At 31.9% G+C, this 20,146-nt stretch overlaps 1 protein-coding gene and 1 pseudogene across 1 annotated transcript in view; one reads left to right on the top strand and one right to left on the bottom strand.

Moving 5' to 3' along the window:
* Window positions 1-19,203, top strand: part of LOC123655953 (juvenile hormone acid O-methyltransferase-like) — a 34,246-nt gene extending 15,043 nt beyond the window's left edge. Inside the window, exons 2-5 of the mRNA XM_045591690.1 lie at window positions 14,753-15,322; window positions 15,959-16,130; window positions 17,985-18,093; window positions 18,680-19,203. Coding sequence (XP_045447646.1) covers window positions 14,961-15,322; window positions 15,959-16,130; window positions 17,985-18,093; window positions 18,680-18,858 — 822 coding nt within the window. The 5' untranslated portion in view covers window positions 14,753-14,960 and the 3' untranslated portion in view covers window positions 18,859-19,203. The remainder of the gene's footprint in view (window positions 1-14,752; window positions 15,323-15,958; window positions 16,131-17,984; window positions 18,094-18,679) is intronic.
* LOC123655846 lies at window positions 6,526-7,591 on the bottom strand (annotated as a pseudogene).
* Window positions 19,204-20,146: the final 943 nt, after the last annotated feature.

Genomic DNA, 20,146 nt, shown 5'->3' with positions numbered 1-20,146 from the left:
TTATTTCTATTTAAGAAACTAGCCGTGCCCGCGACTTTGTCCGTGTGGGATTTAATAAAATAGTTATTGTTCAGTTCACAGAGTTAAAAAATAAATAAAGTTCTAAAATAAAAGTAGCCTATATTACTTCTTACTGCACCAATGCCAGTGAAAGTCCCGTCAAAATCGGTCCAGGCATTTCAGAGATTAGCCGGAACAAATAGGCAAGCAGACAGCTAGACAAAAATTATAAAAATGTCATTTTGGTATATGTACCATGTTTACATATATAAGCATTTAAGTTAGTAAAAAGCAGTTACTTTAATATTACAAACAGACACTTCAATTCTATTTTGTATAGATTTCCGTTTTTCCTTACGGTTTTTTCAAAACAACGCCCTCTAACGAGAAACTTCTTAACAAATATACATAGTAAACCTTCGAGCCGTACTTACTGCTGAATTTACACTTCAACATGAGATAATATTCAAGTTACACCGTAGATGGCTCTCTCAACATTAAGCTAATCAAAAATAGTAAGAAAAATACTCGAATTTTGGAATTTGCTTTTTATTTTTTTTTTTAATAAAATTGGTATATAATTGCAACACGTAAGTATCTTTCCATTAGATTTAAGATATTTTGTTTTCTTGTTGTTTTATTGTCAAATTTATTGATAAAAATTCAAATAAATATTTAACTCAAATTCTGATATTTATCATTTAAAATATTATAGTTAAATAAAAATAATCATAATTATTGTTAATACGCTAAGCTTAAAAATGTTTGCCTTCCTTTTTCGAAAAAAACTCACAATTACTCCACATAATTTATATACCTATATCATTTTATAGATCAAGAGGTAGAGCAAGCTCTACCGACATCCACAACTTAAAAAAAAATATTATTACTTTTGTTTTTGCAAATTAATTAATACTAAAATTATATAGGTATATGACGGTTTTAATTTTGAAACAATGTCAAGATGATTGACGGTCGGTAAATTTTTTGTCCAATTTCAAAACTACTCACGTATAAATACTTTTTTGTAATTTTGTGAAGTGATAGTTATTATAAGTATTTAATGCGAATTATTCGCACGGGTATATCTAGAAATTTAATATTTATATGTAAATAAAGTGTCTTGATTAACGACAAAATCTTATTTTTGTTTTAATAAAAAATAATTTGAAACTATCCATTAACATTCTAAGCCTACGACAACTATTGTGACTTCACACAACCTGCCTTAATGTTTGAACCATTGGGACTTCAATAAGAGACCAATTTTAAGCGGCATTCAATGCTCAAACAATTTATTTCGGCACTCGACTCTTTCGCACCGAAGGAAATGACGTAAGCGTGACAAAGAAACTACATCAATTTAAAATTTTAGTAGTAATATCCTTAGGGCAATGAACTCCCCAACTGGTTGGGAGAGGACGAAAGTACAATTTTTGCAATAATTCAAGTTAAAAATTGTATAAACACTTTTAAACTCTGTACAAAAACAAGACCAGTCTGAAACTCACTTTGAAACGTAATTGTTACCAATTCATTGAACTTGCTAATTAACTCTAATTATCGCTTATAATTAATGTAACAATTAGTTGTTAAGGGCCTGTTCCACCAGTTGTGATAACGCTATTTGATGAATGACAGTATCAGACAGTAAAAGGTGTTTGATTCATTATTTTTTTTTTTTTTTTACCATAGGATATTTCTATTTGCAACTATTAAATATCAAAAACTTGCAGTTTATTGATTTGATTTATTGATTTTTAAATGTCTTTATTAAATCATGTAAGTTGACAAATTGTTTAACAAAAGCTCACTTAACATCATATTTATAATATATTTTAGGCTAACTCACCTTTACAAACATACATGTTGAAATAAAAAACGTAATATTGAAAACTAATTACGAAAATATAATTATTAAACATGTTTACATAAAAACACTTCACAGGTATCAGTATAGTACTTAATCGTATGCGCCGTTTGTAAAACGTTGCACATTTTTAAAATTTACACTTAATACTTATTACACAGACAAAGATTATAAAAAGTAAAAATAAAAAAGTTTTACAAAAGTGTACTTATTTGCTTATAATTTTATATTTCACAATTAGAATAGAAATAAAAATATGTAAATAAAAATAAGTTGCAGTTTATTAATTGAGAAGAAACAAGTCCTATTCTACCTCCCGCTCTCAAAGTCTATTTCTGTCGTCATCCGTCAAATAGTTATCCATAACTGATGAAACAGACTCTAAGTAAAATAAATGTATTTTTTAATCTGGTGATAAGTATAATTTAGGTATATTAGCTGCTTCTCAATTCACTTCCTGCAATTACACCTAACCATATTGTGGGATATGGTGAAAAAAATAGCCTGTATTATGGATCTCCAGCAAACTAAGCAATACTAAGTTTCATTACAATCAGTTCAGTAGATTTTGTGTGAAAGAGTAACAAACATCTGACAAACCTTCGCACTTATAATATTAGTAGTATTTCTGGATTTTAATAATAGGTCAGTAAAAATAGTATATGATCATGAAATCAGTAATAAAATTATAGTCAATGACGACAGTTCTGGTGTAATAGTGCGTGTGCCGTGTCGGTAGCGCCTAAAAATTATATAATTGTGATATTTGTGTTTCTACAAATATTTATTTCTGGTCTGGTTGTTAGTCCTCGTGGGTCTTCCCACCGCGTCTCGGAGAGCATGTTAAGCCACCGGTCCCGGGTGTTATCATGTACACCTGATAGTCATCGTTACTCATAGTAGGAAATATATTCGCCAACCTGCTCAGCTCTGATCCTTCTCCTACACGGGGAATGAGGCCTATTCTCAGCAGTGGGATATTACAGGCTGAAGTGTGAAAATAGTATTCGATAGATTATATGCCTAAGAAAGAATAGAGGTACTTCATTAAATAAAGCTTCATAATTTGTTAAATTAACAATACAATTTGCATTGCAAATTAATATGTAATAGTTTCCTAAGTCCGAATGAAATATCTCTACTTTTTTAAATATGCAGCGGGAATTGAACCCGAACTTTAAAATGTTTATAATTTCCTCATATATGGGTATTAGACAAAAAAAAATACAAATAAATATCTTCTTTGTTAAATAAATATAAATATCTTAAATATTTTAACATTCACAAATTCAAGCGGTCGTTTCCTAAGGTAAGCAACTTAATAGTTGTGTTATAGGTAATAGCCGACTCCTAAACCTTTTTTTAATAAATATATGTTGAAATAATACATATCTAAGAATAAATATTACGCTCAGACTCAGGTGGGAATCGAACCCACATCCGCGGAGCAGAAAGCAGGGTAACTACGAACTGCCCCAACGGGCTAGTCAATCTATACAAATAAATGAAATTGGAGTGTCTGTTTGTGATCTTAAAATAACCGCTTTTTACTAAATGCATATGGATGTATACACTGTACATATACCAAAACAACATTTTCTACAATTTTTGTCTCTCTGTCTGTCTGCTTGTTCCGGCTAATCTCTGAAACGGCCGAACCGATTTTGACGAGACTTTCACCGGCAGGTAGTTGATATAATAAGGAGTAACTTAGGCTACATTTATTTTAAAAATTTATTTATTTAGTAACTTTGCGAACTGAACAATATTTTTTTTTATTCCACGCGGACGAAGTCGCGGGCACAGCTAGTTTATTATTGTATATCTGATAGTAGTCTGTTTATTTGACATTTTGTACAGTTACCTACGTACAAATAAATATCAGTAGGTAACCTAAACATAGTAAAGTTATTAATTAAATATTTAATAATGTTTACCTTCAAGGTCTATTTATTTTTGTTGTACATGTGAAATCTAGTCATCTAGTCATCTATAATAGTAAATCTAGTCTATCTATCAGTCTTATAGAGTAGAAATGTTGGCCAGATTTTTTCCAACTCTGGTCGCCGTTATCTGACCGTCGTTTACCCATTCTGATGCAATAGTTTTTTTTTTTGTAACCTGCCACTGGGAAGGTAAAGCTGTTGAAAAATATTGCACTACGCCATTTGGAACGAAGCAGTACCTAAATACTGCCAGTACTGCGGTCACCAACCCGCCTGCCCAGCGTGGTGACTATGGGCAAAACACATGAGTTCACGTTATTTTTGGCGTAAACTTGTGGAGGCCTATGTCCAGCAGTGGACTGTATAGGCTGTAATGATGATTGAGTACCTAAATATAAACGTAGCCGAGAGCGCGTGCGTCGCTTAGGGTCTGTTCGACCGGTTGATATACCAGCTACTGATAAAACTGTCTGAGGTATAACAGTATCTAATAGATAAAAAAAAGAACGATTGATTGACAGATCCAGCCTGTTCCCACAACTGGGTTGTCTTAGATAAATGGATAAAAAGACATAAGTCCATCCATTGTACTTCACAGTCTGCAACTATCCTAAAATATGCTTAATGTGAACATTTAGTTGTGGTGGCAATAAAGCATAACTAAATAAGTAAACTAGGTAGGGTCTATCTATAGACGAGGAAGGCCTATTCTTTGACGAAGACAATAAATTACGATTTACGAGATATTTTTTCTCCTTCATCGTCAGACTCTTTAAGATATTTTTGTTTGCAAACTGTTAATCAAAAAATCGTTGTTTATGAGTTGAAGTAAAAGCTAACCTCATCAGTAATCGATCAGGCCCTTGTAATAAACCTATCACCATTCCCATCTAACCATTTCCCCTTTTACCTACCCAAAATCGAAAGTTTTTAATAGTACACAAAAAGATCGACACACATCGAAATTTTTTATAAAAGTAAAATTTTATTGTATAATTTAAATAGTCTCATAAACTGAACTCACTATTTCTATGAACACACTGCGATGATTAAACCCACAGTCAACTTTTACAACAAACATCAAAATAATTTCGTTATCTATTAAAGTACCATAAATGCAAGGTCATCAACTTTCTCCGTTTACGTAATACGTTTTGTAACACTATATACAAAATACTGCATTCCCTATACATACCGGCCCAAGCTATTACTTTTTCTAACTTTCACTCAGTGATTTCATCATCAAATCGTGTGGTTGTTTATTAGAAGGTCGGCTATTAAGATATGAACTTGAAATATTTAAAGTGACCCTCCATAGCATACATACCCAACGTGGCTCATTTCACTTTTAACAAAACAAACCATGATAAGAGATAAGAAGTAGAAAATAAGCTACAATAATTGAGTGTCTTTCAAAAGGGGATATCTAAATCTTATAATTTTTTTCAGAAAATTAAGAAAACCGTCTGAGACAAGACACACAAATTTACACAAAGACTGCATAGCTATGTAGGTACTGTGTCATAAGATCAATTGAATTATGGCATATTTACAAAAATTGTCTTTCTAATTTAGTGGTCCAAAACCATACCACTTCAATTCCTCTAAATTGTACCATTCCTCCCCAAACTATTTTTTCAGCAGTGATATCTTTCTTCTTTCAATCTTTCAGAAGATGTTGTACTACATCCAAATCACCTAAAGACAAAACAGATCGCTTGCCCTTTTTTTAATAACGACATAGTTTCTTCTCTAACAGTTTCAAATCTATAATTTTCATAGAGCGTCAATTGGACAGTGCTTAAACGACGAACCCTTTTCTTAAAGAGGAAAATTCTCTTCAAAGACTGACTGTACTAGCCAGCTTCTCACGTCGCTCTTCCAAGCTCTTTTTATCTTTAAGAATCCAGTCTTCAACCAGTACTATTTTTAAATGACCATATTGTTTAAAATATCGTAATATTCATTTTTGTTAGTGATAACTGGTTCCTTTTTCATTTCTTTCTCCAGAAAAATATCATTACGTCTTTAAGTTGTACTTGGGAGTCATTTGAAAGGTAGTCGTAACATGTGTATGATATGACTGTTTTTATTTCGCCGATACGATACGCATAAAACAATGAAGTTAAAAGAATGTAGAAAACATCATGTAAATATAAATATCTTGTTTTGAAAAGATTAATCGGAACCATCATAAGTGAAAATTGTATATATCTTTTTGTTATGAAATCAATTTGCCATGAACGTAGAATTGTTTTATGGGTCGGAATATCCCCTTTTAAAACAAAAACTCATTTTTGAAGTTCCTTAACTTGGAGACTATTGTGTTTTTATTAGAATCTAAGTGACAAAATTGTGTGATTTAACATTAAAATTGTATTATTCAGTAAACAAAACACAAATATATAAATATCCCCTTTTGTAAAAACACTCCTCAATTTTACATTTCAATAAAGACGTTTATAATGTCCAAAGATTGGTTAACTTTATTATACAAACATAGACAAACATACATTTTTAATTTAACACAATACATTTTTAATTTATGATCATCATCAACCACTGCTGGACGTAAGCCTCCCTCGGGATAAGACTCGATCACCCGCTTTAACCATCCAGTCACTACCACCTACCGTCTTCATGTCGTCAGTTCATTTGGCAGCAAGGCGTCCAGCACTACGTTGGTCTCCATTCCAGAACCTTCTTGCTCTATCGATTTTTTGTTCTATAACATATGTGACCAGTCCACTGGCCCTTCAGTTTGCTTCACTTCTGAACTATGTCAGTAACTTTCGTCTTCTGACGGATAGTCTCATTTCGGACATTGTCCCTTAGTGAGAACCCGAGCATAGATCTCTCCATAGCTCTCTGAGTAACATACAATCAGTGGGCCAGCTTCACCGTCAAATTCTATGGCTCCGTATGTCATAATGGTAGGACGCGGTGGCCGAATACCTTGGTCTTAAGGCATTGTGACAAGGATATCCCAAAAATTTTACGCAGCTTTTCAAGCACTGCCCAGCCCAGTTACACTCGTCTAGCGATTTCACCCTTGAAGTTGTCTCTAACCCAACTATTGCAGTTCGGTAGAGTGCTATGAATGTAGACAACTTCTTTACATATTCCTGGACAACTTCTAGGGCGACATCTTCGACATAGATTGATTCAGGAGTATCGTGAACGTTGAACATGACCTTGGCCTTATCTAAGTTCATCCAGAATCGTAGGATTGTAGTATTTAGGCTAGACAGCATTTTCTGCAGGTCCTGCAATGATTTTGCCATGAAAACTATGTAGTCGGAAAAGCGGGGATGCGTGAGGTACTTTCCATTGAAATTGATGCACAGTCCATCCTATACCTAATAGTGTCATAAAGACATCCTCCAGTGCGTTAGTGAATAGTTTCGGGAATATAACATCACCTTGTCTTACATCTTAAAGTAGTTGGATGGATCTTGTCTGGTGGTCCTGAACTTCGACTAACATCGTTGAAATCGAATAAAGATTTCTCAGCACCTCCACATAACGCCAATCGACTTGGTACTCCTAAAAAGACTCCAGAACCAGTCCATAAAAACCAAATACAGCAGCCAATTATACTCCTCTGACTTTTGTATAATCTGCCGAACAATTGGATATGGTCTACGGTACAGACTTTTCAAAACCCAGCCTGCTCCGGCTGCTGGAAAGCGTCAAATTTTGATGCCAAACGATTCGTGACAACTCTCGAAAACAGCTTGTAGACGTAACTCAGAAAAGTGATCGGCCAATAGTTTTTAATTTGTTATGTAAATAATTATTATAAATAATTAAAACAAAATAATATTGTTGGTGGTTAATGTAATAATTTAATTTTATTTGTTTATTTACTACTTACATATTTTATTATATATATTTTAGGAAACTGTTTGATTATTTTGTGTGGGCGTAAGGTACTGTTGCGTGGTTATTTTCCGCTTAAATCCCGATTTTGCGAGAATTCTGGGATAAAAAGCAGCCCAAATGTAGCTCCACAGCCTCCTCTATGTTCCAATGAAAGTCCCATCAATATCGGTTTAACAGTTTTAGAGATTAGCCCGAGAGAGGAAAAACAGAAAGACAAAATTTTAAATCGTTTGTTTGTGTTTTAGTATCGTGTAAATAACTATATGCACTTAAAAACACAGTTGTTTTAAAATCACAGACAGATACTTCAATTTTATTACGTACTTATATACAAACAAATATATTGTCATTGTAATTTGTATCGCTTTAATAGTTTTAAATTTTACTTTTTTTATTAATTGGTCCCATAGGGTAATACTGGTGTACTGTGTGGCTACGGTACTAAAGAATTTACCCACCCCCTCTCTTACCGTGGGTGTCGTAAGAGGTGACTAAGGGATAACACAGTTCCGCTACCACCTTGGAACTTAAAAAGCCGACCGGTGGCGTGATAACCATCCAACTGCTGGCTTTGAAATACACAGGCCGAAGACGGACAGCAGCGTCTTCGGTGCGACAAAGCCAGCCCTGCGGTCACCAACCCGCCTGCCCAGCGTGGTGACTATGGGCAAAACACATAAGTTCACGTTATTTTTGGCGTAAACTTGTGGAGGCCTATGTCCAGCAGTGGACTGTATAGGCTGTAATGATGATGATGATGATGATAGGGTAATATACTCTATTAATTAAACAATCACTTTTGTTTTGTTTTAAAATTAAAATAATAGTGTTCTTGCTTGCAAACAAAAAAAAACGACTTCAATTACATTGACAAGTAATAAATCCAACGTAAGTAGACGAAAATATATTCGAGTAAATACGAATTATTACAGATAATTCAAAAGATACTAGTCTTAAGGGCTCCGCATAAAAAGCACCAACTTATGACAAAAAAAATAATCATCAAAATCGGTAAGCGCATTATAAACTTATGATTATTAAACATACATAACAAAAAAAATACTGTCGATTTGAGAACCTCATCTTCTTTAAACCGATTAAATAAAACTATATTTGAAGACATAATCATTTAAAAAGGTACATGATGTAATAAAATTCCCTAAATACAAGACCTTTCTCCTGATCTTGAGCGTTGAACTCGGACGGGGTGACATTGCGAACGACTGCAGTATAGAACGGCTAAACAGTTTTGATATTTGGACTGTTGTTTCTTAAAGAATAGAGTCTCAGATGTTAATGAGAACATAAATGAGACAAAAACGTAATCTCAGCATTAGTAAACTTTTATGATGGAGCTTCCTGTATAGTGTTGACATTCGTCTAAACTAGAGAACTTATTATATTTTCCAATAAACAAGCTCTCTATATATAAAAACAAACAAATAATATTTAAAAAAAATATTTATTTATTATTCAATCAAACACTACCTTTGCACTTAAAATAAATTGATACTTCTAAAGATTACAGTATTAAATAAAATAAAAGAAAAAAAAAATAAGAGAGCACAAATATATTTGGATTAATAAAAAAAAAAAATAGAAAATAACGTTAAAATGTAACGAGAGTTTTTTTCATTATTAAGAAGCTCTGCTTAAAATTATTTCTGTATTTTGAAATTTGTTACATCTCATAATTTACCAAGCATGTAATCTTTTACGACTTTCTAACGCATTTTCCTAATCCTACCGTTTTTAAATATTAATATTTAAAGATACTGTAAGTTGCTAAGAAACTAAAGAGAATGAAGTGTATTTGTGCAAATAGAAATAATATGCCTTACGATATATAGAAGCAAGTTAAATCTATTTCATAAGACTAGCGTTTAATCGTTGCTTTATTATGTTATATTAATCAATTTCTTTCCATGTGCCATAAAATTTCGCATATAAATAAAGAAAAGACAGTGCTTAACTTGTATAAGTACTTTATAGAGGTAATTATTGTTTTGAAGTAATTAGATAATAGCCAGGTTGGCTTAATTGAGTGAATAGACAAGCTTGATCAGCATTTATCGATAGTTTTACTTAATCTGATAATTAGTTTTATTTTTATCTATTAGACTTAAACAAAGTAGATTTCATTTAACTATAAAATCGATCACCTTAAAATGCAAGCCAAATAGAGCAAGCTTTAGTCTGTATAAGAACTATCATCAAGTATTTCTAATAGATTTATGTTAAAATAGCAGTTTAATATATATTTTTTTATTTTAGATTATATTTATTAATTGCGGAGCTCGATATTTCGACATTAACTGTGAATGTCTTGGTCACGAGACCAAAATGAAAATAAAAAATATGGTAAATATTACGTTTGCGAATAGTTTAATTTTTTTTTTCTTACTTAATAATATTATATTGTTGCGCGCGTTGACGCAACGGTCACAAAACTGGTTTGTGGCTGTTGAGCTGGCGGTTGCGAGTTCGATCCCCGCCCATGACAAATATTTGTATATGGTTATAAAGATGTCTGTCGTGGTCTGGATGTTTGTGCAGTCCTTGTGTGTCTGACACCGTGCCTCGGAGAGCACGTTAAGCCATCGGTCCCGGTTGTTATCATGTACACACCTGATAGCAATCATTACATTAGTCATTTTTATTAAATTGAAAGGTTAATTATTATCAAGTTTTTTTCAAATGATCACAAAGAGAAGACGCACATAACCCGCTACATGTATCAAGATTGATCGGCGCGCCTCTCTTTAAATGTACAGTGCACTTGCATTATTGCGTATGGATGCACTGTCTTGAATTTTTTTGGCCAGTTTTTACTTTGTCCTTGAATTTCAAGTTTAGATTACAAGCTGCGCATTTACGAAACCCGTACACACAGGTGCATTACTTCACTTACAAATATTACGGACCGTGTACATGTATTACGTACAAGTACATACATACATACACAATACGAGTGTGTTTGTTAGATACACATATAAGATCATATATAAATAGAGGTAATAGACGTGCGAGTAATAGGCTGCAATAAAATATTAATTAGGCTTTACAGCCTATCATAAATATTCGTTCATGCCATTGCTAAATCAAATACGGGCAAATAAAATGTTATAATAAAAAATAAATTAATTAATGCAGTAATTAGACTTGGCAGTGTTATGTAATATAACAATGTAAGGAAATATACATTTGATAAAAATTACCAAAATGTTATTCTTTAAATAACAAGCTAATTAGAAATTAAATAAGTTATTTATAAAACAAAGCAAACCCAAATAAAGAAATACGTGTCATAGTATGCCTCATCTAATTGAAGGAAACTGCGTGATCAATACAAATCACATTAGGCTAGGTCAAGACTCCTAAACCAGCTGAGTAGACACGGCTCGAATAAAGGTAATAAAAAAGGTGAAGAGCGACACAGACCCAGGGCAATGCACTTTTTCGTGGACGGTCAAAGAAGATCGAATGCGCTTGGTCCTACACAACATTTGTGAGCAGCATGACAATTTCATAAAACCTACTCATAGAATTTTAAGTCTTAACCAGTACATATATATAAATTATTTTTCTTTGAATATAATTCGCGCTTACTGTGTTTCGAAAGTCAGACGATTTTAACCAAAAACTGCTACGATCATGATGGAAAAAGCACCTTGTAATGGATGCAATTGATATTAATTTCAATTGGTATACTCCAAAATTGCTAACTACATACGAAACATCTGTACCAAAGGCAACTAAGGAAAATAAGGCCTAAGACTAATGCTATAAGGTAGGTAATTTGCAAAAGCTAATATACTTGTAAAAAAAGTAATAATGCATACGCAATGGAATGCAAACGCGAGGTGGGCACATACGAATCAGTTTAGCTAAGGTCATGATATAGAGATGTATTTGCAAACTCATTCGTTGGCTTAAAAAATTGAATCAAGTGTACCATAATGAAAGAAATAAAATGTTTTGATATGCATCGAGACAAAATGCGGGTATGAACATATTTTTTATGTTTATTTAAAATATGGCCTGAAATTTACTCACACATTACATTTACTATTATTATACATAGTAACTAAGGTGTGCGCACGACTTCGTCCGCGTGGAATTAAAAAAATATTGTTCAGTTCGCAAAGTTACCTAATAAATAAATTAAAATAGAAGAGGGAAGACTATTTTTTTTCCTCAAATCAACGCGGGTAAAACCGCAGGGTCCAGCTAGTTTATAGAATGCTGAATAAATAGTATACCTTTAAGCCTTATCTTAGGGCTTTATGTAAATATAATTGTGTTTGCTGGCAAACGTAAAAACCGACTTCAATTACATCGACAAGTAATAGAACGTAGATAGATGAAAAAATACTCTGGGACCCCATCATCAGATCCTGGTTTCATTATCGCGGTACTACACTTAAGATGTCTCCTTTCCAACAAAAAAAAGAATTATCAAAATCGGTTCATAAATAAGAAAGTTATCCCCGAACATATATAAATATACATATTATATATATATATATATATATGTATATATATATATATATATATATATATATATATATATATATATATATATATATATATATATATATATCGGCGTCGGTCGAAGTCGGTTAAAAAACTAAATATGTGGTATTTTTATTTGTTTATTTATTTTATTTTATTTGGAAACAAACAGCACACAACAATACAATTATTTCACAAAACAATTATAATATTTAAGCCAGCAAGTTTCCACTTATTATTAAAATGTCAAATTATTACTTAAAACATTGGGCACATATGAAATATACACAGTAGAATACAACACAACACAATACAATAAAATATAATTGTACATATAAAATATATGCAACAATAAAAAACAAATGCCCGCGACTTCGTCCGCGTGGAATTTAACAACAACAAAGTTATTGTTCAGTTCGCAGAGTTAATAAATTAATAAGTTTATAAAATAAAAGTAGTCGAAGCTACACCTTATTACATCAGGTATCTGCCAGTGAAAGTCCCGTCAAAATCGGTCCAGCCGTTTCAGAGATTAGCCAGATTAAACAGATAGACAGACAGACAAAAATCGTAAAAAATGTTATTTTGGTATATCCACCATGTATGTATACATCCATATGCATTTAGTAACAAGTAGTTATTTAAATATTACAAAAAGATACTGCAATTTTATTTATTTGTATAGACAATTCGAACATTACAAACTAGAAAATCACAGAAATAATTTGGAAAAACAAATAATACAGCCAAAAATAAAAATAATTTTGATCATCAAGAAATCATAAAATCGAGATGAAGTTAAATATTTATAAAAATGCTCCGAAATACCGTAATTACATAAAAACATTCTTAATACAATGTTTTCGATATTGTGACCCATAATAATACAACTTAAAAAGAAACAATACATAATAAAGATTAATCTTTCAAATCAGATCATAAAAAAAGTTTTAGTATTAAATAATTAATATTTAAAAAACTGAGAGCAAAAACCAAAACAAATTTCGGTCAGTAGCTGCATAATATTATACGCCTATAAGATAACATATATACCATTTTGGTATAAAACTGGCCTATAAATTAAAGTTTATATTTATTCAAATGAGCTATATACGTACAGGCTAGTACATGAACATAAGGAATATTAATTATTTAAAAAAATAAATAACACATTTACATTAAAAAAAATTACGCCACTTAATTGCGTTACATTACTGACGTAGCAGAATCTACGATCTATTAGCGATGTCATCGAAACTATCGTACTATGAACAGGAATAATATAAACAAAAATAGCTAAGATCAAGGCCGCAGATTTACACCACTATAGAAAAGATTGTTCAGTCAAAGAAATGTTCGATCCAATAGCGATAACTCGATCTATTTTCGAATAGGTATGAATTATACAAGGTAAAATGTAAGTACTTATGTACGTTTAAGGAAAATGCGAAGAACGAAGAAGATGCGATACTGCCGATAAGTTACTTAGAAACATTCATCTATGATAACAATAGGCTGAAAATGGAAAATATGATTGGTAACTAAGCGTATCTTTTTTTGAGATTATTTTTATTCAAATTACTTACTTAACTTTTGTACCTTTACTATCTTATATTTTACAAATATATTTACTCGAACATACGTTTATGTTTTTATATCAATTTTATGCGTCTATTTCTATTAGTATTGATGTTTTCAGGATTTTCACGACAATGAATATAATTTAGACGCAAATAAAGTCACAAATAGTGTGACTGTGTAATGCGTAAAGCCGAATTGTAAACAAACATAAAAAACTGTTAATATAGGATGAAATTCTAAAAAAATTTGAAACACATTGTAACTAACAAATAATTTAAAATGAATATAGTGTATGTTTTGAATGAGTCTTGTCAGTAAAATGCACATTTTATGATATTAAAAACTAAACTAACTTAACAAAATTTTAAAAGGATGAATTGAAAATTCTTTTAAAAAGTTGGCTAGAAAATGAATTAATGATTTTAAAAAATATATTCATATTATTGTTATTTAATGCCTCATTTGGTATTTTAAATCGAACCAAATAATCATTTTTTATGATATTAAGTATTTATAAACATTGTTTAATGAATTATAAAAAATATCTTTGATTTACTTCATTTTATACGACGTGTATCCGAAAACCAAGCAACTCGTACACAGTTGACTTACAAGTCCACATATTTACAACTTTTATTATAAATTTATATTTAATAATATCATCTTTACCATATCAAGAGCAACCATTTATCTAACGTGAAAATTATCAGAACAATCCCAAAAAATACTTTTCGTACCATAAAAGACATCTTCACTTATTGCAATGGATTTTTCGTAGTTAGTACCTGCTGAGCAAACAAACATAAAACTTACAGCGGGAAAAGGTTTCCGATCTTTTATAAATTCTTAATCTTATAATCTGTTTTGGATTTATAATTGTCTAATAAATAGACGTAAAGAATTTTACTGACATTATGGGTAATCGCATGGTATATAGGTAATATTTACTTTTCAGATTTTAAGATAAATCCCGTAAGCATAAGTCAACCCAACTTTCCTCGACCATTTTAGCCACAGTGGTCGACTATGCCGTGTATCGGTGGCACATATAAATACTTACGTACCACGCTCCTGACGAGACTGCCCGCCGAAACCGAACAGAACGCAGCGACTTAACGCACGCACACCCGAATTAAAAAAATATCCCTAAAAAATATACGAAAATGAACAACGCTGAATTATATCATAGAAGCAATATTTTACAAAAAAGGGATGCTTTGCAATGTTTAGAAGAATATGGAAAACGAATTAAATGGAAAAATGGCAGGACTAAGATTATAGACATAGGTTGCGGAGATGGAAGCGTAACGATGAGTATACTAAGGAAATTTATTCCCAATAGCTACGAGAGGCTGGTAGGTTGTGATATTAGCGAAAACATGATACAGTTTGCCAATGAGCACCACGCGAGTGATCACACCAGTTTCATGGTGCTGGACATCGAGGGCGACTTACCGAACGAGCTTCGAGGAAATTTTGATCACGCATTTTCATTCTACGCCTTACACTGGATCAAACATCAAGAGTGAGTGATTTCAAAATTTATTACTTAATTTTATTCTTATTTTTATATAAATATAATTGAATAATTGCATGTATTTTATTAATCACGTGTTACAATAAAAATACATTCTAATAAAATTAATAGTGTCTTCCTGTTTAATTAAATTGTCCTCACAAAAGAAGCGTTTAGACGTTTTCCATTCGATGAACACGTGTTACAGCGTCCTTCAAAAATTAGTACTGTTTTTTTATGTTGCACATTCTAAGTTCTATGTTTACCTGTATTCGCAAGGATAGTTACCTGGTGGCAGGTCTTTTTCAGTCAACATTTAGACAAAACAGTATAAATATATATAATTTAGAAATATATAATATTTATATACAGGAACATTTTTTCATAATAAAGTATTTTTATTACAGTTTATGGTCTATGACTAGTTTATGAAGTAACGTGTAGGTCTATTTATATATGATGTTAGGGATGTAGTGCGCATTAGGAGCCTTATGACTGCTATTTACTTCTTTTGTTTTTTATGACTATTTTTCTTATCTCTACATATGAAAATACATTTTTTCGTTAAAAATAAAATGTATGCTACTTATATAGGCAGTATTAATCTTCAGTCAGATGAGTTCACAGCAATGATGAAAATTTCAGGGTGGCATTTACAAACATATATGATCTACTATCAGAGGGAGGCGACTGCTTTTTAGTATTCCTGGGTCACATACCGGTGTTTGATATATACCGCGCTCTTTCGCGGTCCACAAGATGGAACTTTTGGCTCAAAGATGTTGATCGTTTCGTATCGCCTTACCATGACTGCCAGGTAAAAATCACTCTTATCAGTTCCTTATAAGTGGTTACTTTTTGCATTTCGTGCTTGCATAAAAAGGCTTAAACATAGAAACTTTCCTTCAAATGCCTCAGTATTAAACACTGAGTTTGATTTAAATAATATATTATATTTAATATAATAATAAATTAAATATATTTGACGATGCGCTGGCGCAACGGTCAAAGCATTGGCTGTTCCGCGGGTGGTCGCGGGTTCGATCCCCGCTCATGACAAACATTTGTGTTGGCCATGTACATGGCATGTCTGTTCTTATGTATTTTGTTTTTCCGGCCCCCGACACAGGAGTTAAATTACTAAGAGCTGTTGAGTATGTAGCGTTTTATTTATTTTTTAAGTCATAATATTTTAGAGAAGAAAAAATATATACATATACAAGTAACATTTAACATTATTATCATCGAAAGAAGTTGTTTATATTTAGAACCGTCTACAGCTATTTATTTTAAATTAATAATTAATTTTTAACCTAATACAATATTTTAAAGTTTAATATTTGTTATTTTTTTAATATGACTAAGGCGGCAAATAAGCGTACGGCCCTAATGGTAAGCGGTTACCGTAGTCCGTAGCTTATGAACGCCTGCAACACCAGAAACATCGCAAGAGCATTGCCGACACCTACCCCTGACCACTCGCAGGAGCTCTGGCTTGAAACTTTTGCTAGCTCTGACTCTACTTGAAAGCCGTATTATTATTATTTAGCTATGATCTTCTGCGGGGTTGAGGTAGCAACTTCCCCAGACGGGCTGCTCCAAATTTTTTAAGTTGCAAATTCCTTGCTGAAAAAAATATAATAACAAGTATATAATAATTGTGTCTGCAGACAAAAGAAAAAAAACGGATTTCAATTATATCGATAAGTAATACAACGTAGGTAGATGAAAAAATAGTCAAGTAAATACGCATTATCAAAGATTACTCCAAAAGTAGTTATCAGATCTCGATAAAATTTAAATGTGACCACATGATAAACATCGGCTTTCGATTAAATTAAAAATCATTAAAATCGGTACCCCCAGTAAATAGTTATGCAGATTGTCGAGAGTTTCCCTCGATTTCTCTGGAATCTTATCATCAAATCCTGGTTTCCTTACCATGGTGTACCAAACTAGGGATATCTCCTTTCCAACAAAAAAAAAGAATTATCAAAATCGGTACATCCAGTAAAAAGTTATGTGGTATAATACAACGTAGGTCGACGAAAAAAGCGTCGAGTAAAAACGCATTATTAGATATAGCTCGAAAAGTAGTTGTTAGATGTCAAATGAATTTAAATAGGACCAAATAACACACACCACCTTTCGATTAAAAATTTTTTTGTCGAAATCGGTCAACCCGGTCAAAAGTTCTGATGTCACATACATAAAAAAAAAGGAAATACAGTCGAATTGAGAACCTCCTCCTTTTTTGGAAGTCGGTTAAAATAGTATGCTAAAGCCGTTAATACCAAAATTTTATCAAAATTAATTTCATAGAGTTTTTTTTTCTAAAGTCAGTTGTTGCGAAAGATTGTTAAACTACAAAATACGTCGCAAATAAAAAATATGCACAATCCACAAAGGAAAAACGAAGTATGTCTTAATAAGTAAGACTCATAATTCAAAGAAACCTCTAGTAGTTTTCTTCTAAGTTTTGGAAGAGGTGTCAAATCTACTTTTTACCAAGGATATGTGCAAAACATCCGCCAACCCGCACTGGAGCAGCGTGGTGGATTAAGCTCTGATCCTTCTCCTACATGGGGAAAGAGGCCTATAGTGGGATATTAGAGGCTGAAGCGTATGTGTAAAACAATACAATAAATTAAATTTTCATAATTTGTCAAAGGACCCTGAAAAGGAAGTAAAACGAATGATGACGTCGATCGGATTCACCTCGGTAGAAGTCGAATGTTTGAAGAAGTCATTTGTCTACTCTAGCCTGGATGCCGTTAAAAGTAAGTTCAATATACGACTAATTTTAAGTATATGCCTTATTTCTCACGGTCATGCCGTAATTCGAGAACGACGTAATTCATATTTTCTTTAAAGTTTTCTGGTAGTTTGTAGAAGAAAATTGTACAAAAATTTTAATAAAGTAAATTTAATGATTATGACAATACATTGGAATCTGTGGAATGCTATAATTCGACAGATTTACTGTTTTTTTTTTTCTTAAGTGCACAATAGTAAATAAATCATAACTGCAAATAATAATAATACGCTTTATTGTACACCAAAAACAGAAATGATACATAGTAAAGAAAGAAAAATATTAACAATATATTCATTAGGTACAAAAGGCGGCCTTGTCATTAAAAAGCGATCTCTTCCAGGCAACCTTAGGGCAAAGGAAATGGTCTAGCATCAAATATTTGCTTACTTTTTTTTATTATTGCTCTATCTAATTTCCAACCTTGTTTATTTATGTCTAAGAAACACTAATGATAACTTAAAAACATGCATAGTTTTTGAGGCTTTTTGTGACAAAAATATTTTCATATCCAAAGTTAATTAAATTAAAGGAATATCTTTTACTTTCAGGAGCCGTAACAGCGATTAATCCTTTTAAACTACCAAAAGATTTAGAAGAAGATTTTCTATTAGATTACATTAACGTTCTCCGAGACATGCATGTTATAGATCATGCAAACAATAACATCGACGGACCGATCAAAGTGGAATTTAACTACAATCTCATTATTGCGTATGGAAGAAAATAGTGTATTTTTAACGTAAGGGATTCCTGGTAGTACAAAATTTTAATTAGGCTTATAAAAGCAAAACCTATTTGTGTATTACTTAAAAAAATTTTTTAGTTATCTTAAAGTACACTACAAAATTATATGACTGTTATACAAAAACAAAGAAAATAATTATATTTTCACTAATTTATATGGTCGCAAGGGAGGGTGTAATATAAATAATTTAAAAATCAAATTCATCTTAATATTATTATAATTTTACAATAAACTTCAGTGTAAGTTAATGCAACATGTTATTCGTAATTTGTTTTGTTTTTTTGTAAATTTTAATAATTAAGTGGTTAAAGATTTTCTTATATTTAATGAATATTTTTTTTAATATAACCTGTTTTACAATTCAACGATTTAATTTAATTTTTCCTAACTTTGATTTGCTTTTATTAAATGTTGATCTACGTGTGATAGAACCTGAAACCTCTGCTAATAGTTCAACAGTAACTGCTGGCTTGAGTTCACGCATTTTTGGCGCGAACTTGTGGAGGCCTATGTCCAGCAGTGGACTGCAGTAGGCTGAAATGATGATGATGATGATGAACTGCTTGCTCTTGAAGTGAAACCTCTTTAGAATCGTTGTGATTTAAAACTCAGTAAAACGAAAATGCGTCACGATAAGGAAACAAACACATAAATGTATAGGAGAAAATGAGATACAGGCAGTCGTCTTCTCGGTCCGGTATTTTAAGTTTCTTTTGAAATAATCTTTTTAGCTAGCAAAAGCAAAGATAGATCGATAATTGACACAGACCTTATTAAAAAATTATTTAATACTAATCAGAAACCAAAATCTATATGTATACCTACAAAAATGTTGTCGTTATTTACTAACTGACTGATTACCTGACTGACTAATGCAACATCACCGATTATAAACTATTCTAGTTAGGGGTCGTCTACTCATCACGTGAGGCTCAAAGGAAGCTGGGAGTTCATCATGTCGGCAGTAATGAGATATCACGTGTATTTAATTTTCATTGAACTCGAGATTTCAAACAAACATCTTAACATAATAAAAATTAATCGGATTATACCTGTATTTTAAAATTAAATTCTTAAAATTTGATATACGTTGTACAAAAAAAATTTGCGGGGGTAGCCTAAGACCGCACATATCATCATATAAAAACATCACGCTATTCATGGATAGCCCCTTAGACACCTGAATTTTGATAAAAAGATTCACTTTATCGAGCATATTACTCTTACGAAAGAACTTGGTAAAGTTTCTCCTTACGATGATTTCCTTTTA

This window comes from Melitaea cinxia, chromosome 8, assembly GCF_905220565.1.
Source record: "Melitaea cinxia chromosome 8, ilMelCinx1.1, whole genome shotgun sequence".
NCBI classification, from domain to species: Eukaryota; Metazoa; Arthropoda; class Insecta; order Lepidoptera; family Nymphalidae; genus Melitaea; species Melitaea cinxia.
The sequence above is the reverse complement of the archived record's forward strand: the minus strand, read 5'-3'. Positions and strand labels throughout refer to the sequence as shown.